The sequence below is a fragment of the Cydia splendana genome, chromosome 18, assembly GCF_910591565.1.
Source record: "Cydia splendana chromosome 18, ilCydSple1.2, whole genome shotgun sequence".
NCBI classification, from domain to species: domain Eukaryota; kingdom Metazoa; phylum Arthropoda; class Insecta; order Lepidoptera; family Tortricidae; genus Cydia; species Cydia splendana.
Window position 1 is genome coordinate 7,491,777 of NC_085977.1, and position 27,718 is coordinate 7,519,494.

Sequence of the window (27,718 nt, forward strand, 5' to 3'; positions counted from 1 at the left end):
AATAATTTTGATACCGTGTGACACATACTGCTTTTCACATCAACTATGAGGAAAATAAAAAATCTTAGTGTTGACACAATTATTATGTTTCAAAATATTATTCATGCTAATAAAAGAATGCAAAAAAATAACAAAAACAGTGTCCTAGAACAGAAAAGTGCCACTTTGATCCCCCCATAGCAGAGAGGAAAAGTGCCACTTTGATCCCTCCTAGCGGGGAAGAAAAAGCCCTTTTCCGAATAGATGATGTGAAAAGATTATTTATTTCTTTACCTACCTATGTATTTTTAAAGCTAACTAGAGGACGGACGGAAGGGAAATCGATAACCATTGATTATTATTATTTAGTGTAAGTAATTATCCTACTCATTTTACTCTGTTAAAAGCTTTTGACCCGTTTTTTAATAGATGTATAGTTTTGCTGTCGCTGCGGTAGTTGTTGCTAGTTGCAATGCATTCTGAACAGTTATTGCAAAGTGAATACATTTGCCATATTCCTGATATAACTGTAACTGTTCCGGGTTGCCCTGTGGGATACATCCGTAAAGGCGACAGAAATAACGTAACATTTTGTAGATCATCAAAGTGTGTTTCATATAGAGCTTAGTACAATGTTTCACGCGTTCGTAGTTTCATTGTATTTAAGCACAACTTTAACAATAGTTGTAAGTGCTAAACTTTTGTATTAAGTGCGGTAATTTCTTTTGATACTTGGGCTATTATATCAAACATTAGATACAGTTCTTATTAAGTGTTATATTATGATTTTGTAGACCGGGGAACCACCACACTTTCGTATACTAGCACCAGAATTTGTGTGTCCAAAAGAAGATGACACAGGCCCGGTGGATATTGAGAACACCATTATTACGTAAGTTTTTATCTCAAAATATTATCTAAAGGCAAACAAATTAAGAACAATATTATCTTGCCTTTTCATAATTAAAAAAAGACGAAATTGAAGTGTAAAAAATACAAAAAGTTATGTCCCAGCATACAATTATTGGGGATCGAACCCGGGACCTGAACTGGGACTTGCAATAAAAAAAGCGTATGTTCACAAACTGCTTTCAGTTTTTTGACCCTGATGAGTTGAAAAAGAGTTGAGTTTCCTGGTGGGAAAGTTATGTGGATTAGATAGTAATTACAAAATATGTCATCAATCAACGACCCAGTGGAACCACGAAAGTTATTTATTGGTCTGGCTAATGGTCTGTGTAAAATTAAGTCCGTTCCACTTTACTTGTAATGACAAGGGTTTATTGTTCAATTGCCTCAATTGATCTAATTTCCTTAGCCTCCGAACCTCCGCGGATGCAAAGCTGGACATGCGCTGGACGGTACGCTGGACGCCTCTTCCAGCACCTTCACAGCGGTTTACCCTCATACTGTGGCGAGCGACGCGGGAGCTGGAGAAAAAACTAAACGGACCGCAGAAGGAACCCTACGTCTACGTCATAGAAAACGATGAGGTAATGGCTACCATCTAAGAAAAAACTTAAAAACCAACCACTTACTGCGTGCAATCCACTGACTGCAAATTAAGGTAAAAAGGTAATTAGTGCAAGAAACTCCTGTCCTAAATCAATTAATATCTTTATATTTGTTCTTAATTGGCAAAATGGACGCTGCTCTATAGAGTAGGTACCTTTTCGTTGCTTAGCCCTTTCATTCAATTTGGCAGCTCCTTAGCGGCGTCGATTACAAATTCAACGTGACAGCATCAAACTCAGACGGCGATGAGACCACTAAGACGTTCCACATCAACAACGTGAAAGGCGACCAGCTGCTGGAGAACCTGGAGGGACGGACAGACATGCTGTCCATCATGCTGGTCGGCGGACAAGAGACGTACGCTGATGTCGAATTTATGATGGATGCGCTGGTCACTACTTGTCATCCAACACAGGATTATTATGTAAGAAAAATGTTAGCGCATACACAACCATTAATTAAATAGGTAGAAATATTTAGGCAGAAATGAAAACAATATAATCCAATAAATAAATTAAAGTATTAAGTAACTATAGAGGTATCTATGTCACTGTAATTGGAAGTCCTTACACTCTTTGTATTTCCTTCGTGGAAGATTAAGAACAACTTTTATCCTGACTATAATATATAGTAACGCCAAAAGGAAAGATGATGATGATGAATTTAGCAGTCTACATTATATAGAGTGATGTCAGTGATTATAAAAATGTAGGCGCATACGGGGTTTACTCTGATACAGCCCTTCGTTTATAAATTTTTTAACGTTCATACGTCTGTGCTCAAATTGACACGACATTAATTTAATTGGAAAGCTTGCTACGTGTGCTACGCTGTAAAATGTAGACCATCACGTAGCCGTATTTTGCCAAATGTATCTACTCGTAGTAGCGAACATCGTTTCACAAAGCTTGGTCACATGAAGCGTAAAATTTTCACAAACAAAGTTGCCCGCTGAATGTATTTTTTTCCAGTTCGAATGGTCAGCTGAAAGCGCGGGTCACAAAATAGCCGCATCGCCAGGCGGCCGATTGGAGTTGCCCGCATACTCGCTACGAGCCGGCCTGACCTACCTCGTCACGTGTCGGGTTGTGAGCTCGGCCGGGGAACTCATTACTCAGGTGTGGTATTGTGTTTTTTTTATACCAAAATACACAGACAAATCATCGGCTCGATTCGGAAAATGAATTAGATTTCTACTAGACTTCAACAAGTTACGATACGGATAATTTAAAGATATTTATAAGATAGATATGTCAAATTTGACGTTTCCGCGATTCTGGAGGTCCTCTTGAACGATTTCGACAAGTTATGACTTAGATATCCAAGTCACATCTAGTCGATATCTAATGTAGATCTAGTTGATCTCTAAAGATCTTGTGATTATCTCGAAATCTGAATAGGCCTGCTAGTCATCCAAGTCATCCTACGATCCTCAGTTCCTAAGTTCCTAAATTTTCGCTTTTGGTACTTCTGGCATCAAACTGTAGGTACTTAGGTATAAGTAGGTATCAGTGGCGGAGCGTCCATAGAACTCGATTCCCATAGGCTTGTCTGATATTCAGGCTCTTGGGCCATTTACTTTAAACATATGAAGAACAGGAAGGGCAACTTAGCAACGGCTTGCCTACGAACAATCTAGACGCGCCGCCACTGGTAGGTATATTATGTTTTAAAAACTACGTTAACGAAGTATTAATACTACTTAGGGCCAGTTGCACCAATCACATTTGACCGGCGCTTTACTATGAAACTTTCCATACATAAAAATTTAACGAACTCTTTAACGATACGAACAGTTTGGTGCAACCGACCCTTAGTGGAGAATTAGAAGCCTATTCCAGCTTTACAAATATTATCTAATACCGGTTGATATGTTATTTACCTATACTTGTGCACTAATATGCACAATCGAAAAGAGGCCGATTCTAGCGATCTTTAAAAGTTAACTTTAAGAATTGGCCTCATATTGAACACAGTAAAGTCAATTACTTGTGCTTTTAAATCCTTGTCCAAAATTCTGTTAGGGGTTATCAATCAATTAATCACTCAAATTATTTATTGTTGGTCATGAGTTACATATATAGGATATTCTAGGTAATTTACAACGGTCTTGATATCCTGCCTCAGAGAGGCGTACAATGTGGAAACTTAAATCTAATAGAAAAATCATTTTTTTTTTCAGAATAGTTTACCCCTCACGGTTCTGCAGCGAACGTTCGAGGTGTATTTAAGCATAGACTATTTAAAAATCAGCGTCAATACTGCATTCACTTTGGAGTCTATTGTACTTAATCACGACTACTTCGGAGATTCCCTTTCAGTACGTACATTTCCGAGTTTTATTCTTTCGTTGTCAGTTCAAACTTTGCATGACAACATTTTTTAACATGTGCAATTTTTGTGCTACAGTACCAATGGGCATGCTCTTACGAAGGAGAAGACTGTACTTTCTTTAAAAGTATCGATAGCGGTACATTGAATTTGGAAAGAGGACTACCAACTGCTGGAAAGTAAGTCACTAGCTTTGTACTATTTAAGGAATACAATTTAATTTCCCCAATTGCTTAAAAAATAAATAAGTTATAAGTTAACTGCGCAGCGGTGTGGATGACCTCATTAATTCATTTAAAATTGGACAATAATAGTAGATTGATTTATGCCCTTGTTGTACACTCTGCTTTTCACTTCGATTGCGAGGAAAATAAAACACATTTTTCACGGCAATTTACACCACGAAATTGTCATAAAGCGAAAGAACATAATACATAACCAATTCCCGCAAACTAACTTTTTTTTTTTTTCAACATGTGATCAGAGTTTCTGACGCTTGGTTTTCTGCCAAGTCAAACATTTCGGAGCATTTTTGAACGATAATCGACTCCTATTTTATGTGATTTACTAAATTTAATGACAGAAAATACGGATTTCTAATAAATTGTAGGAAAAATAAAATAATATAACAAGTTTTGTCATCTACACAATTTTATTGCTCAGTAAAATTGTGCAATATGTTTTAACTGTTTGGCTGTTGAGACCGATTACCTTAGTCTTAGAAGAAAATTTTACTTTTATGCTCTAGAGCATAAAATGCGATTTTATGTCGTCTACGCACGACATAAAGGTGCACTTTTTGAGCATGAGAAGTGAAAAAAAATATAGTACCTATATATATACCTTATTGAGCCTCTAGCTTCCAATAATAGGGAATATTAAGCAAAACTCTACGTAGAGGGCGTCACTACCACAATCACGCGGCCTACCGCGAAACACGAAAATCGAAAGTTCGGTTTCTGCCTATCACTCTTGCCTATTCCATCGATAGAGAGGCAGATAACGAAATTTCGATTTTCGTGTTTCGCGGTAGGCCACTTGTAAACAAACCGCCTTGATGCATCAATGTCATAGTGAAAACTTGTAAAAAACTGTTTAAGGCCTAGTATGTATAAGTTACTCTATGGTGTACTATGTGCACTAGGTAGTGCTGCACTCTGGCGGCAGAACATTGCAGTAATACTACCTATCTTGGATCTTCTAATAATACAATAATAATATATACTTGGTCAAGCAGATCTTGTCAGTAGAAAAAGGCGGCAAATTTGAAAAATGTAGGCGCGAAGGGATATCGTCTCAAAGAAAATTTGAATTTCGCGCGTTTTTCTACTGACAAGATTTGCTTGACCATCTATATGTTACCTACTAAAATAAAGATAGGTAACCCGCATTACGCCCAACCGAATGTCAGCACGATTCCCTTTTGTCCCGAGACACGTGATATTTCCTCAAATAACAGTAATAGCCACTCTCGGGTTGAAGGGCCCTCAAAGTAAGTGTCTGCGATCATCTACCGCCCGCGGAGATATCAAATTTTCTAGGACAGGAATGTCGCAAGTAACAATTTAGTAGGTACCGTAAAATGGGGGGAGTAGGGACAAAATTGACATTCAAGCCTCGATAAAACTTTATTTTTATATGTGGCAAACTGATTTTTATACATAATAAATGTTCCAGCCGTTTGAATTTTAGTTTTTTATTGATTTTGTGTAGTTACATTTCATAACTTTAGAGAAAAACACGAAATAGTAGGAAACTCAGCTCGCCCCGTAGTTGGGGTGACGAGGGATTTCCTACTAAGGTAAGTTTTGAAAATTGTTGCATCGACACTTTGGGGATTATGAACATTATAATATAGCTTGATTTGTTATTAGAATATATAATTTACGTAGCAGTAGCCTGTAAAAACCAACTCACCCCTCTGTCATCCCTCCTCACCCCAATCATAACCCAACTGCCCTCGTAATCCCTACTCACCCCATTTTACGGTACCTACAATTTTTATGCTTATTCTTGTTGTTTGGTAGGATTTATCCAATAAAGCAATATTGTACGACCACCTTACTTTACCTGACACAATTCGACCTGTAGGGCTAAGATGGTCGGCTCTTTATCATTTGTGGTGACAAATGATAAAGAACCATGGCATGGTGATGCCTGTCACCTTCTAACAAATATGTAAGTGTGAAAGTGACGCATGGCATGACAGGTGATAAAAATGCGACCATGATACCGGTTCTGGTTCCACAGTTAGCTCAGTAAGGCTTATGTTGTGGGTAGGTACTAGACTTATATACCTACTTACAATATATGACATATACAGGGTGATTCAGGAGACGTGAGCAGGACTAACACTGCGCATATCGTTAATTATAAGCAACTGTTTCGTATCAGTATTAGTGAGGTTAACGTTAATTTTCTAGTCGTGTTGAAAAAAAAGTTATTACTTTTTTTACGACATGCATGGTCACCCTAAAATTAGAATACTAAACTACCGATATTCTGTGTCAAATTGAATGTCATTACTGTCATCACGGTCTGGTTACTTTTGAAAATTATTTTATTATCTTCGTAATCAAAATGCCATTACGGTTAAAGAGGTTTTATGTTGATTAATTAGGTCCTGTAGGGTGACCATGATTGTTGAGAATTAAATTTTCCCTCACCAAAAAGTAAAAAAATAGGAAAAAGTGTTGTTGTTTCTCCTAAATACGACGGTGATCGATCAATTATCAGTTACTGAGTGTGCAGGATTAGTCCTGCTCACGTCTCATGAATCAACCTGTATATATGTACAAGTATCCGTGATAAATGCACAAATGAATGCTCTTAACGTGATATGAGCCCGGGCTCGCCATTCCCGGTACAAAGGTGCCCATTACACTCGCTGCGCCGCCACGTTTAACTACAATGGACAGCCTCTGCACTCGGATAAAATAAGTTAATTAAATGTAATCATTAACATTCCTAATTTATTCAGATATTGGTAACTTTAATAGAGTTAGACCAAGAAAAGTCCGGAGCGATTTTGATAGCCCACGCACTGCAAGTGTTATTTTAAACGTCAACATTATATCAAATTATGACGTAAAAAATAAAACTTGCACTGCGGGGGCTATCAAAATCGCTGCAGACTTTTCTTGGTTTAACTCTAAATAACATCGTTCCACAGGTACGAAATCACCCTCAATGTAAACATCCATAATAACTCTGCGTCCGCCAGTGCTGTCATTGTTCCCGTTCAACATGTTTCACCAGTGATACAGGTGATAGTCTCTTAGCCACTCACATGCTTTTGGCAACTGTAGTTCTTAGTTTATAATAATAAAAGAGGTCACTGAAAAATATCAATCATGTGAGTGGCTTTGGCCCAGCCGTACAAATAAAAACTCCTCCTTAATTACTCGTAATGCATGTTAATTATAAGATGTAATAATGTTTTGAAAAGATGTGTCCCGCCGAGTTTGTTGCCGGTCCCATATTGGGATACCCTCCTCCAATTGAGGGGGGATTTAAATCTTCTCGGGGCAGAGGTGTACGGTTGGAGCCGGTAAAGGTTTATTTGACGTTCATAAGCGCATTGTAATATGCCTACTTGAATAAACTATTTTTTATCTTTTATCTTATCTTATCTCCAAAATTTGCCACTGAAATTTTAACCTATAGTGCAGAGAATAGAGTTGATTTCTATTTGTTTGAAAATTTTACGAAACAAAGGAGATACAACTCTGTTCCAATTGAATTTGGTTTAAATTTCATCGAATTGAAGAAGTAGTATTATATAGGTAGGAAATTGGGCCTTAGCAGGATAGAGTTACTTACTTACCGTAAAATGGGGTGAGTAGGGTCAAAACTGAAATTCAAACCTCGATAACATTTTATTTTTACATATGAAAACTGAATGGTGTATATAATAAGTGTTCCGGACGTTTGTATTTTAGTTTTTATTTTATTTTGGGTAGTTCCATTTCATAACTTTGACGGTAAAGAGGAAAACCCACCTCACCCCGTAGTGCCTCGTATTTGGGGTGAGAGGGGTTTTCATACAAAGGTGATTTTGGAAAATTGTTGGATCGATTTTTTTTTATTATGCGTATTACTATAGCTCCATTTTAAATTGGAATACATTATTTTTGTAGCAGTAGCCTTAAAATCCCTTCTCACCCCCCTCTCAAACCTTCTCTCCCCATTCATAACCCACCTCTCCCCGCGAAACCTACTCACCCCGTTTTACGGTACTCCGTTGGCTCAGCGACCCAAAATGAGACTTGGCCTCCGACACAAGACAGCGCCACTTTTCTCGGTCCTGCGACCTCTCGCCAATTGTTGACTCGAAGTTCGCGCAGGTCCGCCTCCACCATGTCGCACCAGCGATATCTGGGGCACCTAACATCATGGGAGAGACTAAAGCTCACAGACTCCGTTGGTTGGGCCACCTTGAGAGAATGGATGAAGATCGGAACGTGAAAGAGGATAGAGTTAGACCAAGAAAAGTCTGCAGCGATTTTGATAGCCCACGCAGTGCACAAGTGTTATTTTAAACGTCAAACGTCTATGAAATTATGACGTATGCTGCAGACTTTTCTTGGTCTAAGGGTAATGTTCGGTGCAATGCACCTTTAACACGTTCTAAGCCTCGTGCGGCGCGTGCGCGCCCTGTCAGCAAAAGACGCGTTAACCAATAATTTGCATTAACCCAAATTCAGTGTACTTTTCGGATCCATCGCGGCCGGGTGCATTCGATAATTATAACATTTTATAACATAACTTTCAACAATCATTTAACTATTAACATTTTAACATTAATAAACATTTTCTCTACTTTCTCTCGACTTTTAACATTCAACGCGAACCCGCACCCGCACATGGTCCTTCGAACCTAGGGCCTCGCGCGTTTTGATACTGTGGTTGATAGTCGTGTGAGGTGAACGAACTTTTAAACTCAACGAGTGAAGGTTGCAGCGTTTGAAGGAGAGGAGTAGCAGAGTCTCAACAGCAACAGTGGTAGTATTGGCAGTAACAGAGCAGCGCTAAGAGATATTCAAGTAAGATCTTTCCTTATTTTACTTAAACTTCGTCGGTCAAGATGGCTTACATTCATCGTCAAGGAGAGATTCAGCGGCTTATTGAGGCGTCTTACTCGAACTTTAAAAAAGATAGTTCGGAGAGGAAGACGAAGCTTGAATATTTTAAGACGCGTTTAGATACGTTAAACGAATTATGGAGCGAGTTCCAGTTTAACAATGAACAGATAAGTATGGTAGAGAGTCGGTCCAATTCGTACTTTACTAACAGGATTTATGACAGCGCTAAGGAAACGTATTCTACTTTCCACGCGAAGCTAACAGCAGGGTATCAAGCATTGTTGGAGAAGAACATTGAATCTAAGATCGACCTCAACCCATCAGAAACAAACACGTCTACAACTCTCAACAAAGACCGTGCAGAAACAGATGCGAAGGATGATAAAACAGCATCCGTCACTGAAGTTGGAAGTAACAAACTTAGCAAACAGCAGAGGGGGACAGAAAGTAAGATGGACGAGATGATGCGAAAGCAACAGGCTAACATAAAAGCTTTTGCGCGGACCGTGAACAACATTGAGATTGACCAGTTAACAGAGAAATGGGAGCTCGAGGACGCTCTCAAAACATTGGAGGCTCGCTGGTCAGTTATCGATACTTTGCATTGGGAAATGGAAAGTGAGGACTCCCAAAGTGATACCGCGTACGAAGATATGTTCAACAAGCATGAAAAAACATACAACATGATGAAGAAAAATATTAATAAAAAAGTATGGTCAGTAAAACATAAAGTTAAATCTACACCAGTTTTAGACATCCCTACGTTTTACGGAAATTATAATTCTTGGGTCTCTTTCAAAGATTTATTCAGTGAAGCAATTCACAATAATTCGGCCTTATCAAACGCTCAAAAAATGCAATTTTTGAAGTCAAAAGTAAAGGGAGAAGCAGAGCGTCTAATTCAACATCTTCAAATAAGTTCGGAAAATTATGTAGTTTGCTGGGAGATTCTTAACAATCGATACAATAACACTAAATTAATATTTAACTCTCATATGAACATACTATTTGGGCTTCCTAGCATGCAGCAACAAACATTAGCCCAAATAAAGAAACTACATGACACGGCGACGGAATGCCTGCATGCAGTTAAAAATTTAGGTGTAAATATTAGTACGTGGGATCCATTGATAGTTTATATTTTAACTCAAAAGCTAGACTCTGAAACACATAAAGACTACATAGAGTCATTGAAAAACTCAAGGGAATTGCCGGTACTAAAGGACTTCTTTGATTTCTTAGAAGGAAAGTTTACAAGTCTCGAAACATCTCGCCGAAAGCAGGAACCTCTAATCAACAGAACAAACTCTCAACAGTCATCGACCTCCAACAACACGAAGAAGCCTATTCAATCATACAATAATCGTCCGTATTACAACAGCAATAGTGGAGCCAACAAAAGCAATGGGAATGTAACTATTGCGAAAACGCTGCACGTTTCAAGTATCAAATGTCCGTTGTGCAAGTTACCACACGGAATCTACAGTTGTCGGCATTTTTTGCAAATGTCAATGGAAAAACGATTCCAAACGGTCAATAAACTCGCGTTATGCATAAATTGCTTATTTAGTCATAATGGAAATGCCTGCAATTCAAATAAAACATGTCAGAAATGCTCAGGTCAACATAACACATTATTACACGAGGCGTGTGTAAAAAGTGCAGCAACAGCAACTCAGTCATCGTCCTCAACTTATGCAACGAATGCAATTACTTCGGATAAACAGATGGAATACGTAACAAACATTTCACAAACTTCATTTTGTGAAACTTTACTAGCTACCGCCATACTGAAAGTGCAGGCAGCAGATGGCACCTACCACACCTTTCGGGCCCTGGTAGACCCAGGAAGCCAAATTTCACTTATAACAGAACGGGCCGCTCAGATACTTAACTTAAAACGAGATAAGTGTTCTGGCGTCATCTATGGATTGGGAGAGAAAGAAAACGACTGTAAGGGCAAAATGAAGATACAATGTATGTCGGTGTACAATGATTTCACATTTCATGCGAAAGTTTTTATCATGAACAAAGTTGTGAAATGCCTGCCGGGCGAAACATTCTCGAAACCTTCGTGGTCCATGATACAGAATCTTAACCTGGCCGATCCAGACTTCAACGTTAGTCGTCCAGTAGATCTGCTTCTAGGATCAGTGGTAAACGCTCAGATAATTTTAGATGGTAAAATAAAGGGTGAAAATGAGTTGCAGCCTCTCGCGCAAGAGAGCCAACTCGGATGGCTTTTAAGCGGAAACGACGAAGAAGAACTGGAAACCTACCATTGTAACATAATCATAAACAACTTAGAAGAGATACAACAGTTTTGGGAAGTGGAAGACATAATGGAAGAAGGGAATCTGTCACAGGAAGATTTGGAATGCATAAAACATTATGAAGAAAACACAATCAGAACAGTGGACGGCAGATACGAAGTGCGTATTCCCATGAAACCTAACTTTCAAGAGAAGTTAGGCGACTCCAAAACAAAAGCGATAGCTCAATTCAAGCACATGGAAAAGAAGCTCCAGAAGCAAAGCAAACTAGCTGAAGCATACAAAGCCTTCATGAAGGAATACAGCGACTTAGGACATATGAAACCTGCCGTAAGCAACAACAAGGTGGAGTGCTACTATCCTCATCACATTGTGGAACGCGCAGAATCACTTTCTACCAAGTATAGAGTCGTGTATAATGCTTCCAGCAAAACATCAACAGGGTACTCACTAAACGACTTAATGTACAGGGGGCCAAATTTACAAAAAGATTTACAAACACTATTACTAAAATGGAGGCAGTACGAGTTTGTGTTCTGTGCCGACCTAGAAAAAATGTTCCGTCAGATCCTAGTGCATGAAGACGACCAACCTCTTCAAAAAATCATCTGGAGAGACGAGCACGGAACATTACAATCATTTCAGCTTACAACAGTTACATACGGAACAAAAAGTGCAAGCTTTTTAGCCATGATGACGCTAAAGAAGCTAGCACGTGACGAACGGGAAAACTACCCAGAAGCGTCGAAAGTTTTGGAAGAATCATTCTACATGGATGATCTAGTACACGGTGCGCACTCCATAGAACAATCTATAAAATTAATCAACGATATAACAGATCTATTAAAAACAGCAGGATTTAATTTGCGGAAATGGTCCTCCAACAAACAAGAAGTGTTAGAACATATACAAAACAATCAAGAAAACCAAAACCTACTAATCAATTTTAAACAAGATGACATATCTAAAACACTCGGTTTATGCTGGAATCCAGCAGAAGACATTTTTACCTTTCAATGTAAAATTGAAAAACAGAACAACAAACCAACAAAAAGAACTCTCCTATCTGACATCTCCAAGCTTTTTGACCCACTAGGCTGGCTTGCCCCACTTAGCACCAAACTCAAAATTTTATTTCAAAAAGTATGGAAACAGACCGTTCAATGGGATCACCCTATACCAGAAGAAATATACATGGAATGGTCCAAAATACAGGAAGACATTCACCTAATTAATGAATGTAAAATACCCAGATGGCTATTATGTAAACAGAATGACATGATTCAACTACACGGGTACTGCGACGCATCACTGGAAGGCTACGCCTGTGTAGTATATGCACGGATTAAACATCAAACAAAACCAATTCTCGTCGCAGCGAAAACAAAAGTCGTCCCACACAAGAAACAATTAACACTTCCAAAGCTCGAATTAAGTGGTGCACATCTTCTTTCGAAGCTAATGGCAAAAATAAAAACATCTTTACAACAACATACAGTAGAGACATTTGGCTGGTGTGATTCAAAAATCGTCCTTGGATGGTTGCAAGGTCAACCAAGCCGTTGGAAGCCATTTGTCGCTAATCGCGTAGAACAAATAAAACAGGTGATGCCCGAAGAACAATGGCGCTATGTAAAATCATCAGAAAACCCCGCGGATGCTGCAAGCAGAGGACAAACAGCATCACAATTAAAAGACAACTCCCTATGGTGGTCAGGGCCGACATGGTTAGCTGATTTCCAGCCAGAACCTGAAAGTTCTCAAAAACCAACATATACTACAACAGAAGAGAAAAAAAAATCATATGCATCGAACGTAGCGCAAAACAATAACAAACATGATATCATATACAATTTATTAGAAAAACATAATTCTATTACAAAAGTAACACGAATCGTAGCCTACATGTTGAGGGCATTCACTTTAAAGCGACAACGCTTACCAAGCTATCTCACATTACCGGAGTTGAGAAAAGCTAAATTGGTTATAATTAAATGTGTGCAAAACAACGAATTAGGAGAAGATATTGAACACTTACGTATGCACAATAAAGTCGAAACAAGAAGCAATCTTGTCACATTGTACCCTTTCATGGACAGCAACGATATACTTCGAGTGGGAGGTCGCCTCGAAGAAGCGCATTTATCTTACGAGATGAAGCATCCAAAAATCATTCCGAAGGAATCGCGTCTTGCTACATTACTCATAGAACACGCTCACCTGATGACACTTCACGGAGGAGCCAAGCTCACTTCAAGCAAGCTGCGAGAAGAGTACTGGGTAATGGGAGGAAACAATAGAGTCAAACAACAAGTTCGAAAATGTGTCAAGTGCCAAAAAATTGATGGGAAAAAACAATATCAGCTGATGGGCGATCTTCCTGCCGCCCGTGTCAACGAAGCAAAACCATTTTTTCACACCGGAGTCGATTACACGGGATTCGTTGACATAAAAGCAAGCAAGGCACGTGGAAGCAGAACGTTGAAAGGTTACGTTGCCGTTTTCATCTGCATGGTCACAAAAGCAGTACACTTAGAACTTGTAACAGAATTAACAAGCTCAGCATTCCTGGCAGCTCTAAGGAGGATGGCCGCCAGAAAAGGAGCCCCAAAGCACCTATACTCAGACCAAGGAACCAACTTCGTAGGCGCAAATAACATTTTGAAACAACAATGGAATGAAATCCAAAACACATTCGACGATAACTTCTTAGCGAATATCGCTGAAATGGAGATCGAGTGGCATTTTAATGCCCCGTCCTGGCCTAGCGCTGGCGGGCTCTGGGAAAGAGCAGTCAGAAGCCTAAAACATCATTTGAAACGGGTAGTGGGTGAACAAAAACTTACTTACGAACAGTACGCAACAATTTTGGCCCAACTGGAAGCTTGCCTAAATTCTCGCCCACTATGCCCACTAACCGATAACATTGATGACTTAAATACATTGACCCCAGCCCATTTCTTGCAAGGAAGAGCAGGAGTCACTATAATGGAAACATACGAGGACGCACGCACGAAATGGAATTTGACACAAAAAATATTCAGTGACATTTGGAAAAGGTGGAAGTCTGAGTACTTAAGCCTACTAACAGCAAGACAGAAATGGTGCGATCCTCAGAAAAACCTAGAAATAGGAGATATAGTGGTCATACACGAAGATAATTTGCCGGCAGGAAAATGGGCGCTTGGGCGAGTAATCGACGTGCACGCAGGTCAAGACGGATATGTGAGAGTAGTAACATTAAAAACAGAAAAGGGAATACTCAAAAGACCCATAGTAAAACTATCTGTCTTACCCCTGGAAAAGCCAAAACCAGAAAAACTACCCGCTGAACAGAATTCCCTGAAACAATCAAAAACGAAAAAACCAGGCAAAAGGGGATACATGGCAACCATGTTAATGATGCTATTTTATTTCCTTACAATTTTGACAGCTGGAAATTGCGTCAAAATGACGCCTATCAACGAAGGTCAAGGGTTGTACTTCGATAAACTGGGAACAATGCAGCTAGTTAGAGACGAGTGGAAACTAGTTGCGTACTACGACATGAGCCCTTTCTGGGAAGGGGTAACTGCATACAAAAAGTACAACGAACAATTGGAAACTATTTGTAAACAAGTAAGAAGCCTTTCACACTGTGACGTCATCCTTCTACAACTACGGCATTCATACGATGAGCTGCAACATTACAATAAAGTATTATCCAGACATCAGCTGAAACAGCAGACACGCAAGAGACGGGGATTTATCAATGGTGTCGGGAACCTAGCGAATACTTTATTCGGAGTCTTGGATGATAGATTCGCTCAACAATATCAAAAGGACATAAGTCTTATCAGAACAAACGAAAAACACCTCGTCACAATGTGGAAAAATCAAACATCAATCGTAGAAGCCGAATATAACATGCTCTTAAGAACCAAAGATACGATACAAAAGCAACACAAATTAATACACCAACATTTACTTTCTTTAGAAAAGGACACCACTGCAATGGAGAAAGAAATCACAGCCGCAGAGAGCATATCTCAATTTACAGTCGTAGCCATGGCTGCAAATAATTTATTAAGTTACCTTAAAACAATACAAGACACGTTATTAGAGACCATAACAAACATTTACAATGATAAAATGAACATACATATTATTAGCCCCGAGCAACTACAGAAAGAATTAAACACTATCTCTGGTCAACTTCTAAGCGACCTTACCCTACCAATCGACAACACACAAACAAACCTTCAAAACATCTACAAACTATTAAAAGTTAAAGCTAGAATGACTGACCAATATATGATATTTGAGATTTGCATTCCATTAATAACTCGTGATCGTTACGATCTTTATAACATTATTCCGGTCCCGCATAGCTCAAACAGAAATATGATATCTGTTATCCCCATAGAAAAATACGTAGCAATGAACCTTCAAAAGGACGCATACATGCCATTACAGGAAAGAGATTTCGAGATTTGTATTATACGAGACACGTTTACGTATATGTGCCCGCTTAAGGTCCCCATATACAAAATGAACACCGACCAGGATTTGTGTATAAAGGACGAAAAGGAGAATTTACAATGCAAAACAAGCATAGCCGCGTGCCAGAACAAGTGGATTAGTTTATCAAAGCCAAATTATTACTTATATTTTTGTTGCGATCGGTGTCAGTTTCGAACAATATGCACAGATCGAGTTACGGCACAGACATTGACACGCGCCAACATTATTTATATCGAGGAGAATTGTATTGTAAAAACAGATAACTTTGCAATTCACACGCACATGAATATGCAAAGTAAAGCAGATTTAAAATACAGCATACCTACACCCGAAATCGACCCAATAAACCACATAATAAACATTACAGTCGAAAAATTCGAAAACAGCAGCTTGAACTTTATGGAAAGAAACGAAGATAAAAACATACAAGAAAGAATAAAAGCGCTAAAGGAAAGTCTACTACCCGACGAGAACGACTATTCTATACATGATGTACACCACTACACTGCCATATACTGCCTTTGGATCACAATGATCATAACAGCAATCGTGCTAATTTGCCGAAAAAACCGTTGCCAATGGAGACTTCTAAGAGCTCCGGCAACCCCAACGAATCCAGAGGATTCAGCAGCATCGGACAACATCTTCGAGAGACGCCGACCGAACCAGCCGCCGCCGCCGCCGCCCCGAGCAAGCGCGAGCGCGGCCTCCACGCCGTGCAGTGCACGTCGCACCAGCACCGGTGACATTTGTAGTGATGATAAGTGCAGTGTTAGTGCGCGATATCGAGCGAAAAGTGTGAGTGAAGGAGAAATAAATAGTGCGCGAGTGAAAGTGCTCACATGTCATACACGCGAGATGAGTCAATCGACACATATGGACAGGGGAAGCTCCCCAATTTTAAGAAAAATATCATTCAATGAATAACATTCTAGTTTTAAGTCGATTGTACAATCACCTTGTATCATTCCTTTAACATTTTCATCTCATCTCATCGTTTGCCCCCCCCGCAAGATGTTCGGTGCAATGCACCTTTAACACGTTCTAAGCCTCGTGCGGCGCGTGCGCGCCCTGTCAGCAAAAGACGCGTTAACCAATAATTTGCATTAACCCAAATTCAGTGTACTTTTCGGATCCATCGCGGCCGGGTGCATTCGATAATTATAACATTTTATAACATAACTTTCAACAATCATTTAACTATTAACATTTTAACATTAATAAACATTTTCTCTACTTTCTCTCGACTTTTAACATTCAACGCGAACCCGCACCCGCACAGGTAACATTCGATTTCTGACCGCAGCTGCACTACTAGTGCGAACGCGTCGGTGTAATTGTCAATAGTAAAATGAATGGACTACCATGCTGCTGTCGTTGGAAATGCACTGTCACCTTAATGGTAACATTCCATTTCTAACCGCAGCTGCATTACTGTCAATTTTACTATGGAAATTGACAATGACAGCGACGCGTTCAGTACCGGTAGTGCAGCTGCGGTTAGAAATGGAATGTTACCATTACTCTAGTATGAAGTCGTATATTTTTTAACCCTGCTCGTAGTTAGAGCTACGCAGTAGAAAAAGCTTCATAGCGGGAGTTACTCGTGGTTTACATAGTTTAGGTAAAAATTAGGCTTCAATCTTACTGATAACATTTTGTTATCGTTCGTACGTGCATTTCGCCTGTACAGTCAGCTGCAGAAAAAGGTGCCACCCCTGCATAGAAACTTCTACGCATGGGTGGTAACTTTTCTCTGCAGCTGACCGTACATGTTCGTACATTAACGCAAATAAGACACACAGGGCAAAGGGAATGATAACAACATGACATCAAATTTTAAGTTCGAATGGGCCTCTATGAGATTTTAATGGTTAAGTACGTCTTATCGAAACTTCGAAACGTTTGTTCAGTTGCCAAATTTTAATTTGAGTGAACGCGTTTTTTTTAACCGTGTAATTATTAGAAGGGTGACCAATCTAATTTAACCAAAACCAATGGCTTCTACAGGATGCTTTATTCAAAATTTTAGAGAAATTTGCCGTTTTTGAAAAACACGCGTTTGGTAAAATCAAAATATGACAAATGAAACATCGGGCCAACATAATCGAAGTTGCGATATGATACCCCGAGTGAGCTCCTCCTACTCCTCCTCCTCCTCCTCCTCCTCCTCCTTACCCATATACACCCTCCTTGACCACTCTTTATGACTCCTTGTTTGCCCAGATAAACCCGCTACCAAGAACTCTGAACGAAGGCACCAGAGCATCGCTAGTGGCTAACGCCAGCAACGTGACGCCGACCTGCTCCCTGACCTGGTATTTCGCGTCCGAAGAGTATTTGGAGTCTCAGAAACAAGTCCTGAATGACACTTGCCAAGATTGCCAGGTATGATATTTATCCTTACCTATTGATTTTACTGAAGACCACCCTAGCAGTTAAGTTTTTGGGTCGTGGTAATACAAAGTATTAGAAGCCAATACATAACACTAGCTGATATTGATATGTTGGTATCATGTTTTATTTTTCTGAATACTCCCTATGACTCTATTACTATAATTTCATGAAAGCTCTAGAGACAAATTACTAAAACTTCCTCTGTTTTCTATTTAAATGTATCTAAAACGGTCACCTCTATCAATTATAGTATTTGGAATCATAATCAATATTTATTATAAAACGATCTTACCCTCATTCATATGTGTAGTTCTATCATATTGCGCTTGCGTCTCAGTCGCGAGATAGGTTTGTACAAAAACTAATAATTTCCTATTAAAATGTAATTAAAAACCTTACATACTCATAACAGTATCAACTGGTGATTTCAAATTTTTATCACTCACTGGTTTATAGGTACCGCCATTTGACTGCATTTGTATTTATAAAGTTTTAAGAAATAAATGGGAACGTTCATTCGTATGCACAAACAAACAGCCTCTCACTCTTAATGCATGTGCTGTTTTCATTTTGTCGGGGGTAAAAATAAATGCCATTAATACATGAGCAAATGAACATAATACAGCTCAAGTACGTTTTAAAGCGCCATTCCACATCAAGATTGAAATAAATAAAGCCATTTCGAGCTCGCGAGGGCTTTGCAGTTAAATATTTCACTTTTATTTCTATGGTTTATGTTTGCTTGACCCTTTTAATATCTGGAATGATTTAGGTTCTGCCGCATTTTCGTGACGTTATTTTTTGTTATTTGAAACGATTATGCAAATGGTACAGTCAACAGCAGAAGTAACTAAACAAATCAAGTGTTCGAAGTGAATTTTACACGTTTTCATTTTGTTATTTTTCTTAATAAGTAATAACCCCTCAAGTGGCGGTCAACCCGTTAATGGTCGGATTGAAAAGCAGTAAATGTATGTAAGTGATTTTTAAGAAATGGTTTTGTTAAATAAATTGTATGTTAGGTCTCTTTTAATGATGTAATCTTGAAAATAAAAGTCTTAATTTGATAATTAACTAATAAATACTTCCAATCGTCAGTTTGTTTTATGGTGGTAGTCATGTTCAACAAGGGACCTGGAAAACTGTTAATCTTCCGGAGTTTGATTAGATCTGGCCAAATGTATAAACATTATAATAATTTTATTGCTATGGGGCTGTCCATAAATTACGTCATCGATTTTTGACGATTTTTCTCTTAATCTGCGCTGGCATCACTTGACTACTTTTCGCGTTTTCGCTGGCGCCACTTGAAGGGATAAAGTATGGAGAGTAGAGATGTAATAAAGTTTTGTTCAGATCATGAGCCGTTTAGTTACTGCTTTTGTTACCTAAGTATACTTGCTCATGTATTTCTAGTGAAGTTTTTAACAGACTTTCATGCATATTCAAATAGTAGAGCTTTTCCACTTGGGGTGGTGGAGATAGTGCACCTAAAAGTGAACTTATGGTAATTTAGGCTCTTATCTCACGACCATCGAGTAAGGGGCGATCAGTCATTTACTTTGCAGAGTGATTGCGAAAGACAGTGGCCCATGAGTTGAGGCTGCTATAGAAATAACTTGCCTTCAATTTAAAAAAAAAACAAAAAACTGTCACGTCAAGCGGATGTCTAAATTTTTCTCTCCTAAATATTTATAATTTTTTTAACTCCGTTAATTCAATATCGATTGACGCAAATCACAAACATAAGAGAAAATATCTATTGCTCGAAAATTAATCGAAAAACCTGTTCTTAAGAGTGAACTACGCCAGCAGCATGCCTAGTACAAGTTGCCCTATCTTAGAGTTTCTCCTGCATAATACGGATTAATCACAACAATCAAAGCCATAAGTCGTTCGATTTTGATAAATAAAGTCTTCAATTAACACCCGAAAACCTGATTTCCGGCTACGAAAGACTCCCATCACTAGCGACGGCCTGACTCCAATCCCAAACTCCTTAGGCGCCGACAGCAAAGCCCGAGAGCCTGGCCGGAAACACCAACGAAACGGAAGAAAAGTGTCGCCGCGACGGAGCCCTGTGACATATCAGTGTCATTTTGATAGTTATTTTTGTTTGTTTATTTGTGATTTTAGTACTTATGGTTATGTAAGTTATCTTGTAAGCTCTATTTTAACACTATTACCTACCGATGGCATCACCCCCGCATGCCGACAGCCAGCTCAATACACATTCACAACCAGCCGCTGTGTCGCTCGATGATTATGTTCAATGCCCTCATTGCCCGGCCCCAAAACTTCTGAAAGGTCGCCGAGGCCTCCACATCCACCTAGGCAAGTGTCACAAAACCACCCTCAGCCAAATTCCCACTATATCTCACCCTTCATCAGCTCCAGTACCAATCACTCGCACAAATCTTTCAGATAAACTAAGTTCTTTAAAAAACTCTACGCCCATCATTAAACGCATCCCACGAGGTGCAAGATTTACCGTTGCAAATCATCTAGCAAAAGCCATTGATGACTGCGTAAATGAAAATTCACTATCAAGCTGGGAATGCCTCTTATCGTTCGCATACAACATTTTTAACGTTAACAAAGAAGACCGTAAATCGCTGACTTCCAAAATTAAATTAAATTGCACCCGCCCTCACAACATAGACAATAACCATAACACTCACCATTTCAAACCCAGCCAAATCAATAAGTTAGTCGAATCAAAAATAAACGATGGAGACCTTAAAGGCGCTGCCCAACTTCTGTTTTCCAGCGACACATCTGCTCCAGACACCCCAGAGACTCTGACTGCCCTACAAAGTAAACATCCGCCGGCACCCGCAGTACCTGACCTCCCCGATCCTCCTAGCCCAGCTTTACCATGCCTTCAATGCTCGGAAGACGCAGTCCAAATAGCCATCGCGTCATTTAAAAATGGCTCTGCAGGCGGCTTAGATGGTATAACACCACAACATTTAAAAGACCTAACTTCAGGTATGCCTCTTGGCCAAGGTAATAACTTGCTTGCAAGCATTACTCGTCTAGTTAACTTGATGCTTGCAGGCAAAGTTAATCCTGATATTTTACCAACCCTCTACGGCGCTAACCTCTGCGCCTTGAAAAAAAAAGATGGAGGAATCAGACCCATCGCTGTAGGCTCAACGTTCCGCAGACTAACCTCCAAAATTTGCTGTAAGTATATCATTTCGGACCTAGAAAAAAAATTTCAACCTATCCAACTCGGTTTCGGAAGCAAAGGTGGCTGCGAAGCAGCCGTCCACGCTTGTAGAACTTTTCTGCATAGCCCTGAATGCGAGGTACTGCTGAAAGTAGACGTCAAAAATGCATTTAATTCAGTAGACAGAGGCGCTCTTTTGACAGAAATCCAAAAACATAGTCCTAATATCTATCCATACATGTGGCAGTGCTATAACTCTCCCACAAAACTGTCCTACAAAAAAAACAATATCCTGTCCTGCGTTGGCTGTCAACAGGGTGACCCTCTAGGGCCGGCCATCTTCAGCCTAGCTATTCATCCCATTATTTCGGCTCTAAATTCTAAATTCAACGTTTGGTACCTCGACGATGGTAGCTTGGGAGGCAAAGCGAATTTCGTTCTTAATGATCTTTTATCCATCATCAACCAATTCAAATCAATAGGACTAGAACTTAACTCAAACAAGTGTGAACTCTATATCAATCCAGACATTCCGGACAAGCTGCAAATCCAGCAAAACTTCGAAACCATCTGTCCAGGCATTAAAATCCTGCAAAAAGACTCGCTCTGCCTCCTTGGTGCACCTGTTTTCGAGGAATCATTCCCTGATTTCATCAACTCAAAAGTTCATATTTTCTCAGAATTCTCGGACAGACTCCTCGAAATTAATTCCCACATGGCACTCTGTATTCTACGTTCTTGCCTTTTCGTTCCCAAATTTACATATTCCCTACGCTGTAGTCCCTTATGGAAGTTTCCAAACATAACCGCGTCCATAGACTCAATACTGCACACTCAGCTGGAAAAAATCTTAAATGTCAATATTAGCGATCGCCAATTCCTTCATGCCACCCTACCGATTAGATTCGGAGGTCTCGGCATCCGTCAAATATCAGGTGTCGCCTTACCCGCGTTTCTGTCCTCAGTACATAGTACGCTAACCCTCGTAGGCAAAATCCTTACGCCATCACTCCGTGGTTTCGAGGTAGCGTACTTGTCTGAGGCAGAAGACGCCTGGAAAATGGCCTGCCCTGGAAGAGACCTACCCATCAATAAATCAGTTCAGAGAATCTGGGATCAACCTATCTGCACACAAGTACATTCCCACCTCTTAAACTCTTGCTCCACCAGCCAGGAAAAAGCACGCATTCTGGCTGTATCGGAAAGAGAGTCCGGCTCCTGGCTACATGCTCTCCCCTCCTCCAACCTTGGTACATTACTCGATAGCAATACCCTCAGGCTGGCTGTCGGTCTTCGCCTGGGTTCTAACATTGTCACACCCCATCGCTGCCCCTGCGGAACTTTTGTGGACAGCCTTGGACACCACGGTCTATCTTGTCCTAAGAGTGCCGGCCGACTATCACGCCATGCCTGCCTCAACGACATCCTCCGTCGGGCCTTCATCAGCGCCAACGTTCCAGCCATTCTCGAGCCACCTGGCCTCGCGCGTGACGATGGCAAGAGGCCCGACGGAATGACCCTTGTTCCTTGGAGCATGGGACGGCCCCTTATTTGGGACGCAACATGCGTGGACACCCTGGCACCGTCCCACCTCGGTTCAACATCTTTGAGAGCTGGCGGGGCGGCCACAGCTGCTGAGGCGGCAAAATGCCGCAAATATATAGCGCTCACTGACCGGCATATATTTGCGGCATTTGCAGTCGAAACTCTGGGACCGTGGTGCCCAAGAGCTCACAAACTAATCCGGCAGATATCAAAAAAAATCATCGAGGTCACCGGGGACCGTAAGGCTGGCTCGTTCCTCGCCCAACGGATTGGCATAGCCATCCAAAGGGGGAACGCAGCCAGCCTCATGGGAACCCTTACACAGGGATCGGACCTGGGTGATCTAGCCTAATATATACATATTGGGCTAGGTCACCCATGCTATGTTTTATTTATTTTTTAGGTATTAGTTTTAGTTTTGTAGGTAGTTTTAATTTTAGGTTATCTTTTATTGTAATAAGTTTGATATTAATTATGTTTATGGTTTTAAATAAAATACCTATTTAAAATCCTTATTTGTTATTACTTTTCAGCATGGAGTACCTCTCACCGAAACTTTAACGATCTTCTCCCTCGAAGAGAACTTTCTTTACTACTTAACTGACTTCTCAAACGAGACGGAATGGCGGCAGATTACAGCCGAGGTGCCAGCAGCTGCCGGCCGTGCGAGATTCGTAGTGGAGTGTGGATGCACCCAGATTCTAGACTGCGAGAGTGAAGGGACCGTCTATGCTGATGTGTTCTTCAAAATAAATGTGATTCCGAGGGCAAATAATGTGATGGTGAGAGTTAGTTTGTAGGGCCGAGATCGGGATTGACGACGCTTGACGTTTTACGTACTTGCTCACTGCGTTTTACTGATACTACCTTTAAATAGGCCTACCAATTTTTTTATGATATGATAGAAGCGATTATAGTTGAAGAACCTTAAGGCGTGCAAACCGGAGGTCGTCGGTTCATATCCCACCTCGACTCGACACCATGCGTTTCTCTGTACGAAAAGTCATTTAATATTTATCAGTTGCTTTTCGGTGTAGGAAAACATCGAGAGGATACCTGAATAAAGCGAAAAAAAAACGATCAGCGAGAACACAGTGAGAGCTGTGTCCAGAAACTTTTTTCCTTTCTTGCTCAGGGAACGCCTGACACCGGCACAGCGCTGAAGACGCTCTTCCGCATCAGCACCCTAGCCGTGGTGGACAGCGATACACCCCTGTACTACACGTTCCGCTGCCGAGTGGGGGTCAACAGCTCGCTGGTGCTGGGCGCTTTCGCTGACCACTTGGCTGTGGAAACCTTCCTGCCTTATATGGGTTAGTTTTCATTGACAAACACAAAAAATGCAAGCTTTTTACCCAGTGTATGATACCGCGTCAACGCTCTTTGCCTGTATATAAAGGATGACTCACAGACCGGGCCGTGTCCGGGCTGGAGCTTCCGGCGCATCGTTTTCAGCATGGAAAGCATCACGTGATCGTCTGTCATATCATAGAAAAGTAAGCGCCGGAAGCTCCGGCCCGGACATGGCCCGGTCTAACGTGAGACATCCTTTATCCCTACTTACATAACTGCCACACCACACTTAGGGGAAAGCAGGTAGGGTTCGTACACAAGGAGCATTCGTACAGTGGAGATATCTAGGCTATCCAATACATCTCCGTGTTCGTGTTTGTGTGCGTGATTCCCGTTTATACGCCCCGGGTACCTACGGAGCGGGGAGACAGTGCGGCCGCCGGTTTCGATGGAGCAAGTCGATCGATACGTGTTTTCGCTCTGCGTAAGTATTATTTGTATTCATCTTCGAGCTCGCTTGGCGGGTATAAATAATTCTCAAATTATACAAGTAATTTATTATATGTTGTGCCTTAGAATCTTTGTTTAATATTTAAATGGTTATTTTAATCTAACTACTAAGGTAATTTTTATTCAAATTTTTGTTGTTGTTTTTTTGGGCTGGGGTACTTTCGTGCAGTATGAGTACAGCAAGGTCTTTCGCCTTTAACAAGACTGCCGTAAATGATTTCTTCAGAAGCCTTGAAAATGTATTCAAGTAATATAAATTAACTGCTGACCGAATAAACAATTTTGATGAGTCGGGTATTATATATCAACGGTGATGAATACGCCTAAGGTTCTAGCTGAAAAAAAAAAACAAAAACAAATAGGCCAACTTGTTTCGGCTGAGAGGGGTGAACTTGTTTCATTTGGAGGAATCATCTCGGCGAGTGGTAATATATACAATCCCCACTATATACGAAAGTGTCTCACGCTATGTACGAAGCTACCCCATGCATGGGGTGCTTTCGCACGTTTCTCATTTTTTTGAAAAAAGTTCGTAGCTTCTCCATGCTACTTTATATGAAAACTACACTTCACAGTTTTAAAGCCAGATATATGGGTAATATAGTGGTATCAAAATCAATTTGTAATAGCTAATAGTAATTTTTTTATAAAGCTCAGAGTAAAAAGTGTACGAATCCTACCTGCTCTCCCCTAAATAGCAACAGAAACATCAGTGCCATAGGACCTAACTACATCAAAAACAAATTGAGTTTTCAAATGTTACTTTACAGTTATTATTCATGGGTGGTGAGATGATCTTAGTAAGAACCAGATACAATTTACAGAACACGGCGTCGAAGTATGGGTGGAAGTGTGCGATGTTCTTGGTGCGTGTTCGCATAGCGCGACCAAAGTTGTCGACCTTCTGACAGGAGATGGCGCCTCTGTCGACGAGTTGCTTCAAGATGTGAATGCGCATATTAGGCGGTGCGAACTGATGCAGTTACAGAGAGTGAGCGTTGCTGCTATTGTTACTTATGAAGTAAGTCAGTGATGTTGTCGACCTTTAGACGAGAGTTGATTAATTTGTAGAAATATACACAATGAGTGTTAATGCAGACACAACTTTTATGAAGCCTCAAGGGCGTGCTTATCTGCATGCAATCCTCATATTGTACTACAGCTAAAGAGTTATTGATTGTAGAAAAAATCATGCCCCCCGAGTTTGCAAGTTTTCTAGATATTTTATTTATTTATTTATTACTATTCGGAGATCCAACAGCTGTTAACATGTTAATAGGTTTCATGTTAATAGTTTTCCAATTTATGTCGGTTATATGACGCAGACCTCGACTCCTCGAACAATCTGCTATTTCAAGCATAAATAATATAAACCTATTTTCGCTCCGCATTCGCTAATGAATAACTGACAGCCCCTCACATTCGTGAAAACATTGGCACAAAACGTTCATACGAATCTTCCTTGTTTTCAGAATGCTGACCACACCCAAGCGTCAATAAATTTCTGCACAAACGTCCTCAACATATTGCCTTCGACCCAAGAAGAACATTGTCTGAAGACCAAACCGGACCGCTACGAAGCGTTTCTAATGCAGCTGACTGAAGTGGGTTGTGACGCATCACACTTGATCAATGGTTAATATGTGACGTTCCACGGGAAAAGGTACCTTATGAGGGTTTCTAGTTTCGGAGATATGAAATGTTTTGTAAAGAGGTGAAAAAATGCTCAATTTTTTTTTATTGTGTGATCTGAAACCTTAATGCGTAACGTTTGTTTACCTGTTTTTATTTTTGTTATAAGTTAGTTATAAGCCTAGTAATGTCGTCTCAGAGTTTAGTAGAAAAGGTACCTTATGGAAAAAAGATTGAAAATTCCCAAAAAAACTAGTCAATACGGGAAAAGAAGTTTGGTAGTTCTCTACCAATTTCCTGTATTAGCATTCTGCAAAACTAATTTGATAATTTCAGTTCTGGTTGGGGCGCCTCGCAAATATTATGACCGTACATAGACCGACATCACAAATCCAAGTAGTCTGCTATTATACCAAAGTTACTCTCGTCAAGTCTTTCTTAACTAGAATAATCTTCATTTGGTTTGGTCGCATGCAGTAAATCAGCCATTGGTTTGCTGAAAAATGCCAATACCCGACGCATTACTTTATGGAATATCTGAGGTCATTGAACCTCAATGCCGCTTATCTTCAATAGAAACCGAAATATATTATTGATAAGAAATAGACGATTTATACCATTACCAAAATATTATTAGTTTATCCTAACTGTTCCATCATCATCATGCCTCATCATGTAACTTAATCACAAGGTACCTTTTCATTACATACAAATTATTGGTCTTTTTTAAGATTATTATGACGAAGAACTAATTAAATTTGGGGCAGTTTAATGTAAATTAATATTTTCTATTCATAAAAGATAAACTGTAATATGATTGATATTTACTAGTGATGTATTATTAGATTTATTTCCATAAGGTACCTTTTCGTAAATGTATGGAGCAAATACTGTTATTGTTATGTAAGTTTAAAGTGGCATAAGGGGTTAAATATAGTATTTAGTTGGGGTTTTAGGATTTATTTCATTTGAATGACAGAATTTCTTTCATATGTGCTCAGAAAAATTGATTGTGTGTGACATTAAAAGTAAAAATATTCAATTTTGTGATTTTATATGAAAAAGTCAGAAAATACATTTTCACCTCTAAATCGGTATTGTTTGTTGCTTAAACTGTCTGTCAGTGTCGTTTTCTAATAGATAAAATTGAAATCTTGAGAGCTCATTGCAATCAATCGTGAAAATGAAATAAAACTTTATTTTCAAGAGATTGGTTAGTATACACATAAATCAGTCGATATCAAAAGTTTCTATTTGCATTACAGAACAAGTCGCAATATTTTTTTAATCTCAGATATATAAGGTATTATTATTTGTAGTCAACTATGTAACTTACTTCAGGAACATAGTTTTTTAGGCGGCTAAACTTAAAACTTCTCTATCGTAAAGTTGCTCATTTCACAACATTATTTTCAAAAAATCATATCTCTGTAACTACGCAACCTAGAAGGTTGATCTTTTGTGTTATCGATAGCTTATCT

The 27,718-nt window shown here is 39.7% G+C and overlaps 1 protein-coding gene and 1 long non-coding RNA gene across 2 annotated transcripts in view; one reads left to right on the forward strand and one right to left on the reverse strand.

The window, feature by feature from the left end:
• Window positions 1–27,718, reverse strand: part of LOC134799486 (uncharacterized) — a 458,421-nt gene that overhangs the window by 251,161 nt on the left and 179,542 nt on the right. The window lies entirely within an intron of this gene.
• Window positions 604–27,718, forward strand: part of LOC134799458 (uncharacterized) — a 27,243-nt gene continuing 128 nt past the window's right edge. The window contains exons 1-13 of the mRNA XM_063771860.1: window positions 604–665; window positions 774–871; window positions 1,298–1,472; window positions 1,685–1,918; window positions 2,466–2,612; window positions 3,677–3,814; window positions 3,904–4,004; window positions 6,998–7,091; window positions 17,912–18,073; window positions 23,336–23,584; window positions 23,938–24,115; window positions 25,430–25,626; window positions 26,078–27,718. The exon at window positions 26,078–27,718 is cut by the window's right edge and continues 128 nt beyond it. Of these exons, the coding sequence (XP_063627930.1) occupies window positions 612–665; window positions 774–871; window positions 1,298–1,472; window positions 1,685–1,918; window positions 2,466–2,612; window positions 3,677–3,814; window positions 3,904–4,004; window positions 6,998–7,091; window positions 17,912–18,073; window positions 23,336–23,584; window positions 23,938–24,115; window positions 25,430–25,626; window positions 26,078–26,245 (1,995 nt within the window). The 5' untranslated portion in view covers window positions 604–611 and the 3' untranslated portion in view covers window positions 26,246–27,718. The remainder of the gene's footprint in view (window positions 666–773; window positions 872–1,297; window positions 1,473–1,684; window positions 1,919–2,465; window positions 2,613–3,676; window positions 3,815–3,903; window positions 4,005–6,997; window positions 7,092–17,911; window positions 18,074–23,335; window positions 23,585–23,937; window positions 24,116–25,429; window positions 25,627–26,077) is intronic.